Source organism: Cervus elaphus, chromosome 18, assembly GCF_910594005.1.
Source record: "Cervus elaphus chromosome 18, mCerEla1.1, whole genome shotgun sequence".
NCBI classification, from domain to species: Eukaryota; Metazoa; Chordata; class Mammalia; order Artiodactyla; family Cervidae; genus Cervus; species Cervus elaphus.
In genome coordinates this window covers 105054381-105074482 of record NC_057832.1, presented here as the reverse complement: position 1 = coordinate 105074482, position 20102 = coordinate 105054381, and the positions used below count along the sequence as shown (strand labels likewise).

The window sequence follows — 20102 nt, the reverse complement described above, 5'->3', positions numbered from 1 at the left end:
TTTGAGCTTGCATGTTGGTCTCTGCAAGGTCCAATTTTAGCAAGAATCCTGCTCAGTCCTTGAGGTCAGACTATCCACCCTCACTCTCTGATTGGGTTCCTCATTCTCCATCATCCCCAGGTGATGTCCGATCACCTTGTCCTGTCTTCATCAAGAATCCTCTCTTCACCCTGATGCTTCCTCTTAGTACTTTTCTATCCACTGAACCCCACCCTCCTCCTTGGCTATAAATTCTCACCTTTCCTTGTCACATTGGGAGTTGAGCCTGATGTCTCTCCCCTATTACTAAATCCCATTGTAGTAGCCCCCTTGAATAAAGCCTGCCTTAACGTCTTTAACAAGTGTCATGTATACTATTTTTATGGAGTGCATGAGAACTCAGGGAGAAGGATTGAAGCTTGACTTCCCAATACTTCCAAAAGGTTAGCTGTTCCTACTTTATGAGCCCAAATGGAAGTATTCATATATACTAAGAAATGAGAAAAATTACTCACATAATCGTTACCATAAACTGTGTAAGCAGTTTGTTCTTACCACATGTCCTCTTACCAACTGTTCTTATAACAAACATACTGTCACAATTTGGCCCCGTGACTAGACTTTCTGATCAGGGCTCTGCGCTTCCCAGTTGAACCCTGCCACTGGCACCTCCCCCAGTATCAGTTCCTCATACAGAGACAAAGCAGCATTGTGCTACACACCCTGCAATACTCCTGAGATAAGGATGAGAAAATGCTGTGTAACTTTACAACACTATACGAGCTTAGATGTTGATAGTACCCCCACGGACACATATCTGTGGCTTTGACCACTTAAAATACCAATCCTATCAAATTTCTAAGGCACGTTCCTGAGACTGTAGATTTTGCAAGTTGTTGTAAAGGAAAACGGTGGGGAATGTTCTTCAGACTTGAGCATACAGATGAGATAGTAAAGAGGGAAGGGAAGGGGAGAATGGACAAGGGAGAGTCTGAGAAAGCACATCTTAGAGAACCAACCTTCAAGAAATGGGAATGCCAGGCAACAGCTTTAAAATAAAACAAAACAAAAAGCCCATATTATAACATCTGTTATTTGAGGAAAAATTAAGAAAATGTTTTAGCATACATACCTTTTCCAACTCTTTGCAACCCCACGGACTATACAGTCCATGGAATTCTCCAGACCACAATACAGGAGTGGGTAGCCTTTCCCTTCTCCAGGGGATCTTCCCAGCCTAGGGATCAAACCATGTCTCTCACATTGCAGGTGGATTCTTTACCAGCTGGGCCACAAGGGAAGCCCAAGAATACTGGAGTAGGTAGTCTATCCCTTCTCCAGGAGATCTTCCTGACCCAGGAATCAAACCAGGGACTCCTGCATTGCAGGTGGATTCTTTACCAACTGAGCTATGAAGAAAGTCCTCATATGACTGAAACCAGGCTTCAACAGTATGTGAACTGTGAACTTTCAGATGTTCAAGCTGGATTTAGAAAAGGCATCGGAACAAGAGATCATATCGCCAATATTACCTGGATCATAGAGAAAGCAAGGGAATTCCAGGAAACCATCTACTTCTGCTTCATTGACTACACTAAAACCTGTGACTGTGTGGATCACAACAAACTGTGGAAAACTCTTCAAGAGAGGCGAATACCAGATCACCTGACCTGCCTCCTGAGAAACATGTATGCAGGTCAAGAAGTAACAGTTAGAACAGGATATGGAACAATGGACTGGTTCCAAATTGGGAAAGGAGTACGTAAAGGCTGTATACTATCACTCTGCTTATTTAACTTATATGCAAAGTACATGATGTGAAATGCCAGGTTGGATGAAGCACAAGTGTAACCAAGATTGCCGGGAGAAATATAAATAACCTCAGATATGCAGATGACACCACCCTCATGGCAGAAAGTGAAGAGGAACTAAAGAGCCTCTTCATGAAAGTGAAAGAGGAGAGTGAAAAAACTGGCTTAAAACTCAACATTCAGAAAACTAAGATCATGTCATCTGGTTCCATCACTTCATGGCAGATAGATGGGAAAACAGTGGAAACAGTGACAGACTTTATTTTCTTGGGCTCCAAAATCACTGCAGATGGTGACTTACAGCCATGAAATTAAAAGATGCTTGCTCCTTGGAAGAAAAGTTATGACCAACATAGATAGCATATTAAAAAGCAGAGACGTTACTTTGCCAACAAAGGTCCATATAGTAAAGCTATGGTTTTTCCAGTAGTCTTGTATGGATGTGAGAGTTGGACCATAACGAAGGCTGAGTGTCAGAGAACTAATGCCTTTGAACTGTGGTGTTGGAGATGACTCTTGACAGTCCCTTGGACTGCAAGGAGGTCAAACCAGTCCATCCTAAAGGAAATCAACCCTGAATATTCTTTGGAAGGACTGATGCTGGAGATGAAGCTCCAATACTTTGAGCACCTGATGCAAAGAGCCAACTCATTGGAAAAGACCCTGATGCTGGGAAAGATTGAAGGCAGGAGAAGAGGATGACAGAGGATGAGATGGTTGGATGGTAACACCGACTTGGTGGACATGAGTTTGAGCAAGCTCTGGGAGTTGATGATGGACAGGGAAGCCTGCCATGCTATAGTCTATGGGGTCACAAAGAGTCGACATGACTGAGTGACTGAACTGACTGACTGACCCTTTCCAGAAGTAACCACACATTTCAGAGGGAATAATAATGAAGATTATTCTATTTATTGAGCTCTTCCCCAGGCATCGTGCTAATCACTTATATATATTTTATCTTCACTGTTACTCCTTGGGAGATTACTACTATATTTTGTCAAAGAGGACACGGAGGCTTGCAGAAGCTGGGCAACATGCCTTCGTCACACAGCTGATAAGGCAAAGTCATATTCGAACTTGCCTTTGGTCTATACCATGCTCTTAATTGGTGTTATAGGGCTGTGGTGAAAAAACCTAAGACTTATCCTGGTTAATTCTATGACCCTGGTCTCCAGATCTGTTATCTATAAAGTGATAAGTCCCGGCTGGATATGCTTCAAATGGCCCTTCTATTTCTAAAATGTTGAGTTTTAAAAATCAACAATCTGTGGTTTACAAAGGAGTTAGAAGGCATATGTATAATAATAGTGAATCATATTCAAGGTAATATTCAAGGTAATTCAATTTTTAAAATAAGATGAAATTAATTGTGAAATTAAAAGCAGCTCTGAGATACATTAAAGTCACCACAAAAGGTAAAATGTATAAAGAACAATGAAAGCCTTGTAGTGATACTGAATGCATATATCTTAAACATGTACCAAGAAAGTGCATAAAAGAAAAACTAGTAGAAATGCAAGAAATATACATAAATCTCTGTCAAAAGAGTATCAATAAGAAGTATGAGCAAGGTGGTAATGCTCATAAAACAAGGTGGGGAGGGGGACAGGAATGGATGGAAAATGGGATTGGAAGATCTGAGTATAGGAGAGCGAAGGACGAATTTATGGATACATTGTATGAATCTAGTGGTAGGACATAGGAATACACTCTAGTAAATTAATGGAAACAGTTCATCTTGCTCTTGAACATAAAATGTATTTAGTAGTTACAAAAAGGTAGGGGGAATTCCCTGGTGGTTCAGTGGTGAGGACTTGGTGCTTTTGATGCAAGTTCCCTTGGTGGGTGAACTAAGATTCTGCAAGCTGAGAGGTGCAGCCAAAAAAAAAAAAAAAGGTAAAAAGTGCATCTATCATGTTAGTACATTATCCCAACTACATGTAATAATCTTGAAAAAAAAAAATAACATGAACAGAGTTAGAAAAATGCTGAACTACTTGAAAATTTTGAAATATCCCTTAAATAAGTTCTAAGTTAGGGATATAAAAACAGAAAATATTTTTTAAGTGAAAACAAATCTCACCATCAGTGAAACTGCTTTAAATATATTTTGGCAGTATCTAATTTCTATGTAATGAGTAAAACAGTTTATAGACAAGGAAAAACAGACATAAAATCACATCTTTCATGACTTAATGAAATGCAAATTCACATTTGTCAGGATTTCATTATATGCCTATTAAACTAAAAAAATGAAATGAGAAAACCCAATGTTGACAGATTTTGCAATACTAACCTCGGTCCTGGAGGAATAGAAAAGAAAAATAGACTTCTCTGCCCTCATGGAACCCAGTAATACTGAAATGGCTGAGGCCATGGTGGTATAGCAATGATGGATTGTTTATAACTGTAAACTGTTTAAAGAATCCCTGAGGAAAAAAAAAAAAGAATCCCTGAGAGTGAGTTACTGTAAATGATTAGTTTGTTAGTACAAGGGCTAACGAGGAAATATGTAACTAGAATATAGGTGGGAATTTTGTCTCACTCACTGTGGTATTTCCAATGCCTGACAACCAGTGCTTCCCACAGAGCAAGTCCTCAGTAAATATTTGTTGAATGAATGAAATGTGCATATGGAATTACAGCAAAAAACTGAAACACAAATCTTGTCTTACATACTGTTGGTACATATGATATGCAAAGATGTCTGTGTTCATTTTAAAAGCTCAAAAGGGATTTTGCAATGATATAAGTATAGTGTGTTTCCCTTCTCTGTCAAGATACTTAGCTTCATAATTTCTATGAATTTTTAATTGAAGTATAGTTAATTTACAGTGTTGTGTTAGTTTCAAGTATATAGCAAGTTAAGTCAGTTATACATATATATAAATATATATTATATATATAGATTCTTTTTCATTATAGATTATTATAAAATATAATTCCCTGTGCTATACAGTAGGTCCTTGTTGTTTACCTATTTTATATATATATATTAGTGTGTACATGTTAATCCTGAAGTCCTAATTTATCTCTCCCCACCATAATTTTTTTAATTAAAAAATCATTCATACATACCCATTCCATCACCCATGTTTCCTGCCCTGTGTGTGCCATATATTCCAATCTTTTGGAGCCTTATGGGTCTAGATTTATGAATCTAGATCAGTTGTTCTCAACCCTGGCTGATGTTAGAATCACCTGGAGGTCTAAGCTCTCCCCATGCCTGGGTGTACCATTTGACAAGCCTGTGAACTCATCTGAGGCTGATGCTCAGGCCTTGCTAGTTCCTATGTTTAGCCAGGACAAAATCCAGTTAGGCAGTAAAACTCTTTCATATACTTAATATTTTCATTAAATAAAACGTGTTTGTTCTCAAGAAGACTCTTTAAGCTATCTTCATGGAATCCTGATTTCAAAAGTACTCTTTTAGTATTGTTAGAACAAGTATCTAAACTGGGTATGCTATACTATGACAAATGCAAGCAAGAGGCTAAGATCCTCTGTTCCACTCTCCCTCCACACCAGTTCTATTATAATATGCAGGGTGAGGAGACTAGGTCAGCCTCAACAGCTTCTGACCTTCTAGTAAGACAGGGTTATTGGAGGTTGACTTATCAGGCTACATTCACCTTGAAGGGAGACAAGTCAGATGGACACTGCTAGAAGTTCTCACAGAGGCCAGAGTGAGACGCTGACCAGGAGGAAGAAAGGCCTGTGTGGAGGACGCGCCCTGATAATGGACCTCAAGCATGTTCAGTCCCTGTCATAAAAAGGAGCCTGGAGGTAGAGGTCTGGAATTGCCCTTCATTTTTGAAGGTGCAAAGGAATCTGGCCACCCAGATTCTAGGCTGTGCATCTCTTGTCAGTGGGGGAACTTGATGTGTGTGAACTGTGCTTTGATCTCTGGGACTGGAAGGCAGCGGCACTCACCAAACATGTTCCCTGAGTTCTGTGCTGCCCCAGATCGTTTCCCAGTACGTGACTCTCTGCTCCTGGGCCCGCATCTCCAGGAACGGGATCAGGTCTGCTGGTCTTATCCTCCCCACCTCTCCTACCTGTCCAAAGTCTGGCACAGTTCGTGGATCTGACCTGGAGATTGATAGGAGTTCCCTATAACTGAGAACTGCAGGAGTCATATGTTGCCCTGGAACCAAGGTAGGACTTGGGATTAAAAGGCCTCTGCTGGGGCCAGTGACAGGCCAGTGTTAAAGGGGCTAGTGGGTAACTGTCTCCTTTCCCCTCCTCCAGGCTGCCCATTCTCCAGGGAGGGACATTTGCTTTCTTGGCACCCTCCCTGGCCATGCTGTCTCTTCCCACCTGGAAGTGCCCCACGTGGACACTCAATGCCAGCCTGGTGAACACCAGCTCGCCTGAATTTATTGAGGAATGGCAGAAGAGGATCCGAGAGGTAAGGGGTTGAGGGGGTGGGGGTACGAGGAATGGGGTGGTCCTCAAAAGGGGCTTCGGAGTTGACTCATTTTTTCAGATCACTGCTAGGCAAGATTCCAAACTTTAAGACACTTGGTTCTTGTTTAATTCAATTGTGTCATTCAGGGAAAGAAACGGGTGGCCTTGAAGCAGGCTCTAAAGTTTGGCTGTGCTCCAGAAGTTGAGTTCAGTGAGTGTTAGTTGCTCAGTTGTGTCTGATTCTTTGGAAATGCATGGACTCTATCCCACCAGGCTCCTCTGTCCATGGAATTCCCCAGGCAAGAATACTCGAGTGTGTAGCCATGGCTTCCTCCAGGGAACTTTCCCAACCCAGGGATGGAATCCTGATCTCCTGCATTGCAGGCAGATTCTTTACACTCTGAGTCACCAGGAAGCCTGTGCTCCAGGTTGACTTATCTAAATGATTAGGAAATCAGCACACAGGATTGTCAGCAGAAAGCCCAGCCACACCCTCAGGGACCGTAGGCCTCACAGCTTCCAAACTCTAACATCCTCACCTGGCCTCGGAGGTGAGGTGTCAAGGATGGCTCATGGGTGGAATAATATATGAGAGTGAAGGTTGCCTGAGATTTCTAGGAAGTCCAATCAGCTCCCTCCCAGCTTGACCTTAAATATGTAAGCCTGGAGTGACTCAAAGGACCACCTCTTCTGGAGCAGGGGCAGAGTTACACAAGCACTAGATGGTGTGGGGTTCTTCTTGTTGTTCAGTCACACAGTCACAGTCATGTCTGACACTTTGTTACTCCATGGACTGTAACACACCAGGTCTTCCCGTCCATCACCAACTCCCAGAGTTTACTCAAACTCATGTCCATTGAGTTGGTGATGCCATCCAATCATCTCATCCTCTGTCATCCCCTTCTCCTCCCACCTTCAATCTTTCCCAGCATCAGGGTCTTTTCAAATGAGTCAGTTCTTCGCATCAGGTGGCCATAGTATTGGAGTTTCAGCTTCAGCATCAGTCCTTCCAAAGAATATTCAGAGTTGATTTCCTTTAGGATGAACTGGCTGGATCTCCTTGCAGTCCAAGGGACTCTCAGGAGTCTTCTCCAGCACCACAGTTCGAAGGCATTAGTTCTTTGATGCTCAGCCTTCTTTATGGTCCAACACTTACATTGATATATGACTACTGGAAAAACCATAGCTTTGACTAGACAGACCTTTGTTGGCAAAGTCATGTCTCTGCTTTTTAATATGCTGTCTAGGTTGGTCATAGCTTTTCTCCCAAGGAGCAAGCATCTTTTAATTTTATGGCTGCAGTCACCATCTGCAGTGATTTTGGAGCCCAAGAAAATAAAGTCTGCCACTGTTTCCATTGTCTCCCCATCTATTTGCCATGAAGTGATGGAACCAGATGACACAATTTAGTTTTTTGAATGTTGAGTTTTAAGCCAGCTTTTTCGCTCTTCTCTTTCACTTTCATCAAGAGGCTCTTTAGTTCCTCTTTGCTTTCTGCCATAAGTGTGGTGTCATCTGCATGTCTGAGGTTATTGATATTTCTCCCAGCAATCTTGATTCCATTTGTGCTTCATCCAACCTGGCATTTCACAACATGTACTCTGCATATAAGTTAAATAAGCAGGGTGACAGTATACAGCCTTTACGTATTCCTTTCCCAATTTGGAACCAGTCCATTGTTTTGTGTCTGGTTCTAACTGTTGCTTCTTGACCTGCATACATGTTTCTCAGGAGGCAGGTCAGGTGATCTGGTATTCCCATCTCTTGAAGAGTTTTCCACAGTTTGTTGTGATCCACACAGTCACAGGTTTTAGTGTAGTCAATGAAGCAGAAGTAGATGGTTTCCTGGAATTCCCTTGCTTTCTCTATGATCCATCTAATATTGGCAATATGATCTCTTGTTCCTATGCCTTTTCTAAATCCAGCTTGAAGATCTGGAAGTTCATGGTTCATGTACTGTTGAAGCCTGACTTGAAGGATTTTGAGCATTACCTTGCTAGCATGTAAAATGAGTGCAATTATGGGGTAATTTGAACATTCTTTGGCATTGCCCTTCTTTGGGATTGAAATGAAAACTGATCTTTTCCATTCCTTCTAGTACAAGGTAGTTTGCTCAGGCATTACTCCAGCCCTCACTTATTGTCTTAGTGTGCCTTCCCTAAGCTCACTAGGACTGGACCAAAGGCATTCCAAAACTCAGGGCTATGGACCTAGGGTGGAGTCTGTTAGTAGATATCCCTGGGAGTCTAGCTGACTCCTTAGCGAAGCCAGGGCCCATCCAGCCTCCCACCCAGTCCAAGTTCAGCAGCCTCATGGCTGCAATAAGGGTCACATTCTCATTACGTGACAGATGAAGGAAGCGGTAATACAGAGGAGACACATTCCTAACAAGATTCCTATTCTTACCCAAGTTTGACCAATGAGAGGGAATAGAATGGACAGAACACTCCAGTGGGGGATGGGGCGGAGGGACAACAATGTAAGTCCTGATCTGTTTCCAAAGGCCTGAGAACCAGGAGTGCTGATGTCTGGGGGCAGGAGAAGATGGATGTCCCAGCTCAAGCAGGAAGTGAAAATGTTCTTCCTCTGCCTTTTGGTTCTGTTGGGTCCCTCAAAGGATTGGATGGCACTCACTCACATTGGGTGGGCTTCCCAGGTGCCACTAATGGTAAAGAACACGACTGCCAATGCAGGAGATGTAAGAGACATGGGTCCAATCCCTGGGTCAAGAAGATCCCCTGGAGAAGAGCACTCCAGTATTCTTGCCTGGAATATAACCAGTATAAACCAGCTCCAATATTCTTGCCTGGAGACTCCCGTGGACAGGGGAGCCTGGAGGACTACTGTCCATTGAGTCACAAGAAGTCTGACATGACTGAAGTGATTTAGCAGAGAGAGATACTCATTTTGGGTAGGGCCATCTGCTTCATTCAGTTCACTAGTTTATATACTAATCTCTTCTGGAAACACCACAGAAATAATGTTTTATCAGCTGTCTGGGCATCCTTCAGTCCAGTTGACATATAAAATTCACCATCACATTGTGCATATGTTCCACTTGGGTAAGCACTAGCAAATACATTTCTGAAGTGGATGTTCCAATTTACCCTCCTGCCAGCATCATGTGAGTCCCAGTTACTCCACAATCTCACCAACATTTTCTAGCTTTTTCATGTTAGCCACTCTCCTGAGTGCATTATGGTAAACTTGTATCATTCTTTTATGATGCTATTGAATGATATAGAATTAATTATAATTGTCCTCATCTTATAGGTCTATTTGAAAACCTGGACTCACTCTTGCTCCTATGCTTGCCACATTAACAGTGTGTGTGTGTGTGTGTGTGTGTGTGTGTGTGTGTGTGTGTGTGTGCTCAGTCGTGTATGATTCTTTGTGACCCCATGTAGCCTGCCAGGCTCCTCTGTGCATGAAATGTTCCAGGCAAGAATACTGGAATATGTTGCCATTTCCTAAACCAGCAGCTCTTCCCGACCTAGAGATCAAACCCGAGTCTCTTGCATCTCCTTCATTGGCAGGCAGATTCTTTACTACTACGCCACCTGGGAAGCCCTTTAACTGGTGACTAGAGTTCAATATCCCAATATAGATTTTGTTATTTATCATTATTTCTGTGACTTTCATTTCATCAAGTATCATGTAAATCACCTGTGAGCTCATAGTCAGTCTATGACCTTTTAATCTTAAAGTTCAGACAACAGACCATGTCCTAAATATGCCAGCATCACTGTAGGTATTGGTGTTCATTCCTCACTGTCCATTCAGTACAGCCCAGTATACTTTGGGTCTAACTTTATTAGATGTGCTTCAGTTTCATAGAATTAACTATGATGCCAGCACCCCTCATCCCAGATTGAAGATGTATCTAGAAGTATGACTAAGAAATCATTTTCTTATTCCCATTTTAAACACAATGGGCAAAAGTAGCATTATTTGATGCAAGATTTGGTGACTCTAATTCTTTCTGCCACCATCTTTCCCCCCCTCCCACGATGAGCCCTTCTCAACCCATTTTCTTGCTCCTAGAGGGGGTTTTGAGTTTTTCTCCCCTAATTTTTAATTAGTGGGCAGGAAAAATAACATTGCTAAACATTCCTTTGTGTGTCCTTTCCCAAGGTACTTTCAAATGATTTAATAAATATATTGTCACTGGATTCTTTCCACTGGGTAGGATGCATCCTGAAAAACATATCAGACTTTCCAATCCGGCCCATAAATACCGTCAGAATACCAGCAAGTCAAATTAAATTGATTCTAGTATTCCATCTTAAGGAACACAACCAAAGCTCTAGTCCTGGGAAAATAAGATTTCTTTACCCTCTGCTCCAACTGCTCCACTGGCAACTCACTTTTGTACCCCATTTTCAGCTCGATCTTGAGCTTACACTATGTTACCCTGCAAAGCCTGCCCTTCCTGCCTTTGTCACCCACATTTTATTGCTTCAAGCACACATTCTAATTTTGCAGTAATTTTACTCCTTTGGGGTGAAGTGTCATGAAATATGAAAAGATCAATTGATATTGTATTTCTTGGTCCATTCCTGTCATGTTCATGCTGTGAAAAGTGATCCTTGAGCTGTTTAATACATAAGTTGATCTTCATGATGATTTCAGTCTGGATTGCTGGTCTGTATATTGTAGCCTGGGCCAGGGTTTCAGTGATGGGATAGGCAAAGTTCAAATCAGAAACACTGTCCATACCAGGTTTTTCGTGTTGTTGTTCAGTCAGTAAGTCAGGTCTGACTCTGTGACCCCATGGACTACACCACGCCAGGCTTCCCTGTCCTTCACTGTCTCCTGGAGTTTGCTCAGACTCATGTCCATTGAGTTGGTGATGCCATCCAACCATCTCATCCTCTGTAACCCCCTTCTCCTCCTGTCCTCAATTTTCCCCCAGCATCAGGATCTTTTCCAATGAGTCAGCTCTTCACATCAGGTGGCCAAAGTATTGGAGTTTCAGCTACCAATGAATATTCAGGGTTGATTTCCTTTAGGATTGACTGGTTTGATCTTGCTGTCCAAGGGACTCTCAAGAGCCTTCTCCAGCACCACAATTCTCCAGAACCACCAGGTTTTTAAAGAGTGTTAAAAATCTCCCATACTCTGTGGACTGTCCAGTTTGGGCAGCCTACCAGTTCTGTGATGGGCCATTTATCTTCATGTTCTCCCACCAGAGGCACCTGTGACCATCACTGTCATTAATCAATCATTGTCATCAATCTGGATCATCCTGGGAAACACAAACAATGTCAGACAGAGATGGAGATCGTGCAGTTTGTGGAGCCCACATGTGCGTGGCTTGTGACCTGAGGTGTCATCTCCTGGACCCTAGTGACTACATTCAAAGTCATACTTCCCTCCTCTTTTTTAAGACACGGGGACATTGATATGAACCACCAGTATTTGAGATTTGACTATTAAGTCCTGTCCCATAAAAGGTGAAATTTCAGTACAGCCTCTATGACCGACTTGCCAGACCAAACTGCTAGTCCATTGGCCACAGCTTGAAAACCTAAAATTCTAAAGGGATGATTCTGGGTAATTTCGTGTCCACTGGCACATCACACACATTGTTCATTGGCTGGACTTAGACTTGCCTTCCTTCCTCCATCAGAGCCTTTCTATTGAAATGTTACACTTTTTAGAATCAGTCTCTCTCAGGTGGATGAGCAGCACCTTTAGCAAGACTCCAACTTGCTTTCTGAATTCAAAGACCCACATAGTGAGATCCAAATCTTGGTTGCTAGAGTTAGATTATCTTGTGAAGTAGTGTCCACCCAGGGAAGGCAAGGACTGTCACTTACTCTTGGATCCTATGAACTCCTCCTTGTGTAACTGTGTTTTCTTTTTCTGATTGTAACTATTTCCCTTTAACCAGCAAGTTCTGTTGACGAGACTTAGCATGCACACACGCCCCTTTCTTATTTGAATGTCTTTCTGACATCATTCAAGATATCGTTGAGATTTCTGATCTTAGAGTTATTTGGTGCCAGTCAATAGTGCTCTAATTCCAAACAGTGCCCAGTAGCAGACTAGTTAGGAGAGTGGCTTAGCCACTTCAAAGGGAGAGTGGCTGAGTAACTGCTTTGGGCCACCTCTGCATCAAATGCCCCACTCAGAGCTGAAGCACCTAGCATCTGCCAGGGTCAGGCCTCATTCAGTGTGGACTCAACCACCAACACTTCTGTTATCTCAGGAGTGCTGTGCTGGTTGGGGTGCTGGTCTGAGACCAGTCTGAGCCATAACTTGTGGATTTCAGCCAGAACTTTCTGCTGTTCTTCCCTTTCAAAACAGCCTTTCTGCACATGCCTGTGCTCTGATGTACAGTCCAAGAGATGTGGATGTACTTCAGTGATCTATCAAGTCCTTGTGCTTCCTTTCTTTTCTCAAGGTGGACCCAGAGTTAACAGGAGTTTTTAATATTTAATAAACTTTTCCATGTAGCTCTAGACCAAGACATACCTAAGGATTTCACTTGTCAAGCTGGTGGGCCCTGGATTTTTGCCAGGTCAATTGGCAAACCTTCAAATGCCATTTGTCAAACAACATTTTTCAAAGCAGGGTGTATTTCTTCTTCAGTGCAGCCTATTTGTATTATATCATCAATAGCATGAATCACAAAACACATGTGGTTTGAGGTTTGGTTTTGTTTCTGCTCTCCCCCAGGGAGCCAATACTTGGCTTTGGTAAATCCAAATTAAAACTAAGCAAAGAATAAGAAGTGGAAATTTTAATTAACTATCAAGTTAAGGAAAAAAAGTGGGGGATTCTATTCAAGCCAAACTGAGGATTATAACCCAGGGAGCAGATTGTCAGGAAGCTCTGGGAACTGTTTCACCTGTTAGAAGTCAAAGGCATAGTCATATACTTTTTTGAGACAAAGGATCATATGTTAAAATGACATACTGATATTTCATGTAAAGTTCACCAGGAACACATTGTCCAGGTAAACACATAGAAGGGAGCAGCAGGTCACCATGACTCCCAACAGAGCTGAGAAAGAACACTATTCTTTCAAGAAGTTACATTGCTACAACCTAGAGGGGTGGGATGGGGAGGGAGATGGGAGAGAGGTTCAAGAGGGAGGGAACATATGTATACCTATGACTAATTCATGTCGCTGTTTGGCAGAAACCAACACAATTCTGTAAAGCACTAATCCTTCAATTAAAAGATAAATAAACAAATAAAAGAAGTTACATTGTTAGCATCAGAAGAAAAAAAAGACTGCTTTACTGTTTATCTGGCCCTTCCATCTTTGAAGAGCTCTGGTTAATGTGTAATGTGGGTGCACACTGCGTTTTAGGGAGGGAGGAGGCCCAAACAAACAGAAAGAATTTTATATTTAATTTTTTTTCTTGTCTTCCTTTGTTGTTGTTGTTCAGTCGCTCAGTTGTGTCTGACTCTTTGCGACACCATGGACTGCAGCACGCAGGCTTCCCTGTCCTTCACCATCACCCAGAGTTTGCTCAGACTCATGTCCATCGAGTTGGTGATGCCATCCAACCATCTCATCCTCTGTCATCCCCTTCTCCTCCTGCCTTCAATCTTTCCCAGCATCAGGGTCTTTCCCAGTGTGTCAGCTCTTCACATCAGGTGGCCAAAGGATTGGAGCTTCAGCTTCAGCATCAGCCCTTCCAATGGATATTCAGGATTTATTTCTTTTAGGATTGACTGATTTGATCTCTTTGCAGTCCAAGGGACTCTCAAGAGTGTTTTCCAGCACCACAGTTCAAAAGTATCAATTCTTTGGTGATGAGCCTTCTTTATGGCCCAGCTCTTACATCCATACCTGACTATTGGAAAAACCATAGCTTTGACTATACGGACCTTTGTTGGCAAAGTAATGTCTCTGCTTTTTTAATATGCTGCCTAGGTTTGTTATAGCTTTTCTTCCAAGGAGCAATCATCTTTTATATTTAATTTTTTTCTTGTCTGCCTTAAAATATGAATTTTATTTCATCAGTTTCTTTACCCTGATCTGCTAGATGCCAGGGGCACAATTTCCCTTTCACTTAGACTTACTGAGAACTATAATTCATTTTTTTAAAATTTATTTTTGGCTGGGCTGGGTCTTCATTGCTGCGCGTGGGCAAGCGGGGACTACTCTCTAGCTGTGGCACGTAGGCTTCTCATTTCAGTGGCTTCTCTTGTTGCAGAGCGTGGGCTCCAGGGTACTCGGGCTTCAGTAGGTGAGGCACGTGGGATCAGTGGTTGTGGCTCCTGGACCCTAGAGCACAGGTTCAATAGTTGTGGCCCATGGGCTTAGTTGCTCTGCAGCCTGTAGGATCTTCCTGGATCAGGGATGGAACCCGTGTGTCCTGCATTGGCAAGTGGATTCTTCATCACTGAGTCCCCAGGGAAGCCCCGAGAACTGTAATTTCTTATGCAAGAATCTCTTGCCTTCGTACTATCTGAGAAGAAAGATCCAACAAGTTAATTTGTTTCCTCTCCTGCCTGAGCACTTCTGTTGCTCAAATCCTTCCTGGGTTCTAAAGACGTGTCTGCTGCAACACTGGAATAGTCAGAAGCAGTTACCTTGTGTTCTGAGGACACAGTACTAGCAGTGAGAGGATGTTCAGGGATGTGGGTCATGCTGAGCCTGCACCGGGCACAGGATCCCAAGTGACAGATGTAACCGAGTTTTCTTTAGTGCATTCACTATTCTTGTGCTTCTGAGTCCTCTAAAGCCAGGGTCAGCAAACTATGGCTTTTAGACCAGATCTAGCCTGTAATCTGTTTTGTGCTGCGCTGTGCTCAGTCATGTCTGACCCTTTGAGACCCCATGGACTGTAGCTCACCAGGCTCCTCTGTCCATAGGGATTCTCTTGGCGAGAATACTGGAGTGGGTTGCTATGCTCTCCTCCAGGGGATCTTCCCAAACCAGGGATCGAACCCAGTTCTCCTGCATTGCAGGCGGATTCTTTACCATCTGAGCCACCAGGGAAGCCCAAGAATACTGGAGTGGGTAGCCTATCCCTTGTCCAGGGGCTCTTCCCGACCCAGGAACTGAACTGGGGTCTTCTGCATTGCAAGTGGTTTCTTTACCAGCTGAGCTACCAGGGAAGCCAAATCTGTTTTTCACTCCTTACCAATTAAGAATAATTTTTACATTTTATTTATTTATTTATTATTGGCCACACCATGCTGTGGGGTGTGTGGGATTGAACCTTTGCCCCCCTGACATGGAAGGGTGGAGTTGTAACCACTGGACTGCCAGGGAAGTCCTGGTTTTTACATTTTTAAGTTGTTTAAAATTAAAAAAAGAATATGTGACAGAAACTACCTGTGGCCCACAAAACCTGAAATGTTTATTATCTGACCAGTTATAGGAAAAGTTTGCCAACCCCTGCTTTAAAGCACAGGGCCCAGGGTAGGGGTTCCTCTTGCCCAGATCCAGAACGGTAGCCTCCACTAATTCTTTTCCACATCACTTCCAAGTGTCTGAGAGTGAGCACAAACCCAGAGTCTTAGCTGTGGTGTTTTAGCTCCATCTGCTGGTCCAGGGTTTTTCACCAGTAAACAAGGGAAAGTTTTTGCAAGTTTCAACTTCCTTTCACTGATCAATGGATTGGTTTAATTCACTGAGCTAGCCTATTGGAATTCAAGGTAGATTTTTCCATGTTTCACTGGGTTATATTTGTTTACACACATCTCAAGTCTTGAAACCACCAATGGTTAGCAGTCCCACTCTACATCACAATAGTAGCCACAAATGAAAGTGAGGCAAATATAGGACCAATAGTCATGTCATTACTTTCTGGGAGATAAGAAATAATAGAAAGGAAAGGTAAATAGTGATTGTGTTTTAAGAAAATGATGATAGGGAAGAGATGGCAAGCTCAGGTTTCAACACGTTACACCAATTTAAACTTCACCTTCTGGTATTAGGGTAGTTTAAAAAATTGTGTATACTTGTGTATGCTTATCTATAAGTGAAATGAATGACAGCAATGATAAAATGGCTAGGTGGGAGAAATTAGGATTGTTTTGTAACTATAAGTTATTCATGCGACTCATGAAGTAGTATAGTGTTATTTGAAAGTGGACTTGAGTTCACTGTAAATGTTTATTGCAAACTCTAGGGAAACCACTAAAGGGAAAACAATGGATAATAGTTATGCTAAGAAAGGAGAGAAAATGGAGTCATATAGAAATCTCAGTTAAAACCACCAAAGGCAGAAAAAGAGTAGAAGACAAAAACAAAGAGTAGAAGACAAAAAAAGAAGTGAGGAACAAGGGCAACAAATAGAAAACAGTAATGGATATGGTGGATATTAATCCAACTAGATCAATAATTACTTTAAACATCATTGCTCTAAATGCACTGATTAAAAGACCAGAGATTGTCAGAGTGGATCAAAAAATAAGACCCCACCATATGTTGTCCAGATGAAACCTACTTTGATTTTTAAAAACTTTTATTGGAGTAGAGTTGATTTACACTGTTGTGTTAGTTTCAGATGTACAGCAAAGTGAATCAGTTATACATATACATATATCCACTCCTTTTAGATTCTTTTCTCATATGTATAGACCGTTACAGAGTACTGAGTCGTGTTTCCTATGCTATACAGCAGGTCTTTATTAGTTATCTGTTTTATATATAGTAATGTCATCCTCAGGATATGTCATCCTCAGTCTTCTAGTTACCCCTCCTCTCTTATCCCCTGATAACCATAAGCTTGTTTGCTACATCTGTGACTCTATTTCTGTTTTGTAAATAAGTTCATTTGTACCCTTTTAAAAAACATCTACATATAAGTGATATCATATTATATTTGTCTTTCTCTAGAAACCTGCTTTAAATATAAAGATACATGTAGCTTAAAAGTAAATAGATGGAGAGGAATATACTATATTAACACTAATCAAAATAAAGCAGGAATCAGACTTCTTTCTTTTCTGGGAAATCAGACTTCAAAGCAAGGGATAAAAAAGAATGTATAACACCCAAATAAGTAAAGTAAAAACAGAGAAATAAACTTAATGAGTCCCATAGCTCAGCGGTTGGCAAACTACAGCCTATGAGTCAAATTTGGCCGGTTGCCTGTCTTCTGTTTGTTTTTTGAATGGCCCGCAAGCTAAAAATGGTTTTATAATTTAAATGGCTGGAAAAAAAATCAAAGAAGAATAATATTTTACGACAAGTCCAAATTGTACAAAATACAAATTTCAGGGCCTGTCCGTGGAGTTTTATTAGAACATGGGCAAGCTCATTTGTTCCCATCTTGTCTGGAAAAGTTTTGACTGAGCCTGGACAGCCCACAGAAGCTCAACAATTCACTCTCTGTCCCCTCTGCCAGCCTCTGCGACAGAAAGTAGGCAAACAGAGAAAAGTAAAGCAGCAAGACGGTCAATACACTACTGGGTAACACCAGTATTACAAGTCGTCAGCATTATCACCCTGATCAACAGATAATCTTGAAGTCTACTTTCTGAAAAACTTCACATAAGGTGAAAATGTCCAACAGACAGTTGGCAATAGAGGGCTGGAGAGAGGAGTGAGGTCAGAGCTCGCCTTCCGTGGGTTCCTTTGGGGTCCAGCCTTGCCCCATGCCCTGCCTCCGAAGGTATCGCCGATCCGGAGGCCTGGGCAGGCCTGAGGCCCCGCCCCGCCGCAGGCCCCGCCCCGCCGCGGGCTCTCAGTCGATGAGCCCCACTCTTCCTTTTCAGCTGCAGGGAGCCGTCATGGTTGCCTCCTGTGTCCAGATGCTGGTCGGCTTCTCTGGCCTCATTGGCTTCCTCATGCGCTTCATTGGCCCCTTGACCATTGCTCCCACAATCTCCCTGGTGGCCCTGCCTCTCTTCGATTCTGCGGGCGACAACGCGGGGATCCACTGGGGGATTGCTGTCACGTAAGTACCCTCTGGGGTGGGAGGGCCATTTGAGTTCCCTCTAGAGGAAGGTTACCCAATATAAAGAGTGAGTCCTGGATATTGGCAAGCTCGGGTGGTTTACAAGTACTTTCATGAACATTTGTTGTTGTTAAGAGACCAAGTCGTGTCCAACTCTTCGTGACCCCATGGACTGCAACATGCCAGGCTTCCCTGTCCATCACCATCTCCTGGAGTTTGCCCAAGGTCATGTCCATTGAATAGGTGATGCCATCCAACCATGTCATCCTCTGTTACCCTCTTCTCCTTCTGCTTTCAATCTTTCCCAGCGTCAGAGTCTTTTCCAGTGAGTCAGCTGTTTGCATCAGGTGGCCAAAGTATTGAAGCTTCAGCTTCAGCATCAGTCCTTCCAAAGAGTGTTCAGGGTTGATTTCCTTTAAGATTGACTGGTTTGATCTCCTTGCTTTCCAAGGGACTCTCAAGAATCTTCTCCAGCACCACAGTTCAAAAGCATCAATTCTTCAGCACTCTGCCTTCTTTATTGTTCAGCTCTCACACCCATATGACTACTGGAAAGACCATAGTTTTGACTAGATGGACCTTTGTCAGCAAAATGATGTCTTTGCTTTTTAACACACTGTCTAGTTTTGTCATAGCTCTCCTGCCAAGAAGCAATTGTCTTCTGATTTCATGGCTGCTCTCACCATCTGAAGTGATTTTAGAGCCCAAGAAGAGGAAATCTGTCATTGCTTCCACAATTCCCCCTTCTATTTGCCATGAAGTGATGGGACCAGATGCCATGATCTTAATTTTTTTAATATTGAGTTTTAAGCTGACTTTTTCACTCTCCTCTTTCATCCTCATCAAGAGGCTCTCTAGTTCATGTACATTATAATACCTTAAAAAGCAGTGACATGGCTATTTAGGATGTATTATTACTATTTATTTGTTATTAATCCTCACAGACAATGAGTTCACCATAGGCAGTGTATAAACATACTTAGTGCAGGGTTCACAGATGGCTGATGCTACCCGTCCCTTGCCTCCTAGGCTTTCACTGAGCAAATATTTGTACACCTCCAGCTCCTGGGAAGGGTACAGAGACATGGCCCAGCTCTCAAGCATTTGGTAGTTTAGCAGAGGGTTAAGACTTGAGTCCAAGTACCTGTGACACCAGGAGAGAGTGTTGAGGGTCCCAGAGTGTCAAGCTTGTTCAGGGGATGGGGCAGTGACAGCCAGCTTGTGGGGGATGGAGATGGCGGGGAAGAGTGTCAGGAAGGCTTAGGAGTGGGGTGGAGAAGAGGCCCTCAACATTTAAACAGAGCTTTGGAGGAATTTGGCAACAACAGATGGATGTGTTCATTCACTCTGACCTCAAGGGCCTGCAGGACCACGTGGGAGAAAAGATGGTTTTTGGCTCCAGTCTGGATCTATGCAGCTGTCATGCTCATTTCTCAGGTCCCAAGGAATAGTAGTCCTCTGCCCACTCTTTCTCTTCAGCCACCTGCAGCCTCTGAAAGGGGCCCGCCCACCTGTTCCCAGCTGGCAGGATGCAGAGCAGGGCCTAGATGAGGGCCCTCCTAGCACAGCCCCTGCTCCCCAGACCCAGAAGCACACAGTGGCCCAGCTTCCTGGATCCTTGCTCTGGATGAGCCCCAGCTCACCAGGTTGGGTGTGGTTTGTTTCTGTTTCAGGACCATCTTCCTCATCGTGCTGTTTTCTCAGTACCTGAAAAACATTGCAGTGCCTGTGCCCGTTTATGGACGAGAGAAGAAGTGTCACACCTCTAAGCTCTACCTGTTTCAGGTCTTCCCTGTAAGAAGCACTCCCCACCCGCCACCATCCTTAGCTGTCTCACTTGGAGAGTGAGGAGCAGCCTCCTGCTCATCCAGATGGGCCTCAGGTCAAATGCTCCCCACCTGCAGTGGCCTCTACTCCTCGGCCTCCCCTAACTGCTCCTCCCCACTCTGCCCGTGGGTGGTAGGAGCATTGGCTTGATGCCCTGCAGCTCCTCCCTCAATGTTTCTCTCCTGCAGGAGCAGAT

The 20102-nt window shown here is 43.0% G+C and overlaps 1 protein-coding gene across 1 annotated transcript in view; it reads left to right on the top strand.

The window, feature by feature from the left end:
- The window catches only part of LOC122674248 (solute carrier family 23 member 1-like), a 57022-nt gene that overhangs the window by 23336 nt on the left and 13584 nt on the right, over positions 1-20102 (top strand). The window contains exons 4-6 of the mRNA XM_043872433.1: positions 6045-6204; positions 17898-18079; positions 19753-19873. Of these exons, the coding sequence (XP_043728368.1) occupies positions 6045-6204; positions 17898-18079; positions 19753-19873 (463 nt within the window). The remainder of the gene's footprint in view (positions 1-6044; positions 6205-17897; positions 18080-19752; positions 19874-20102) is intronic.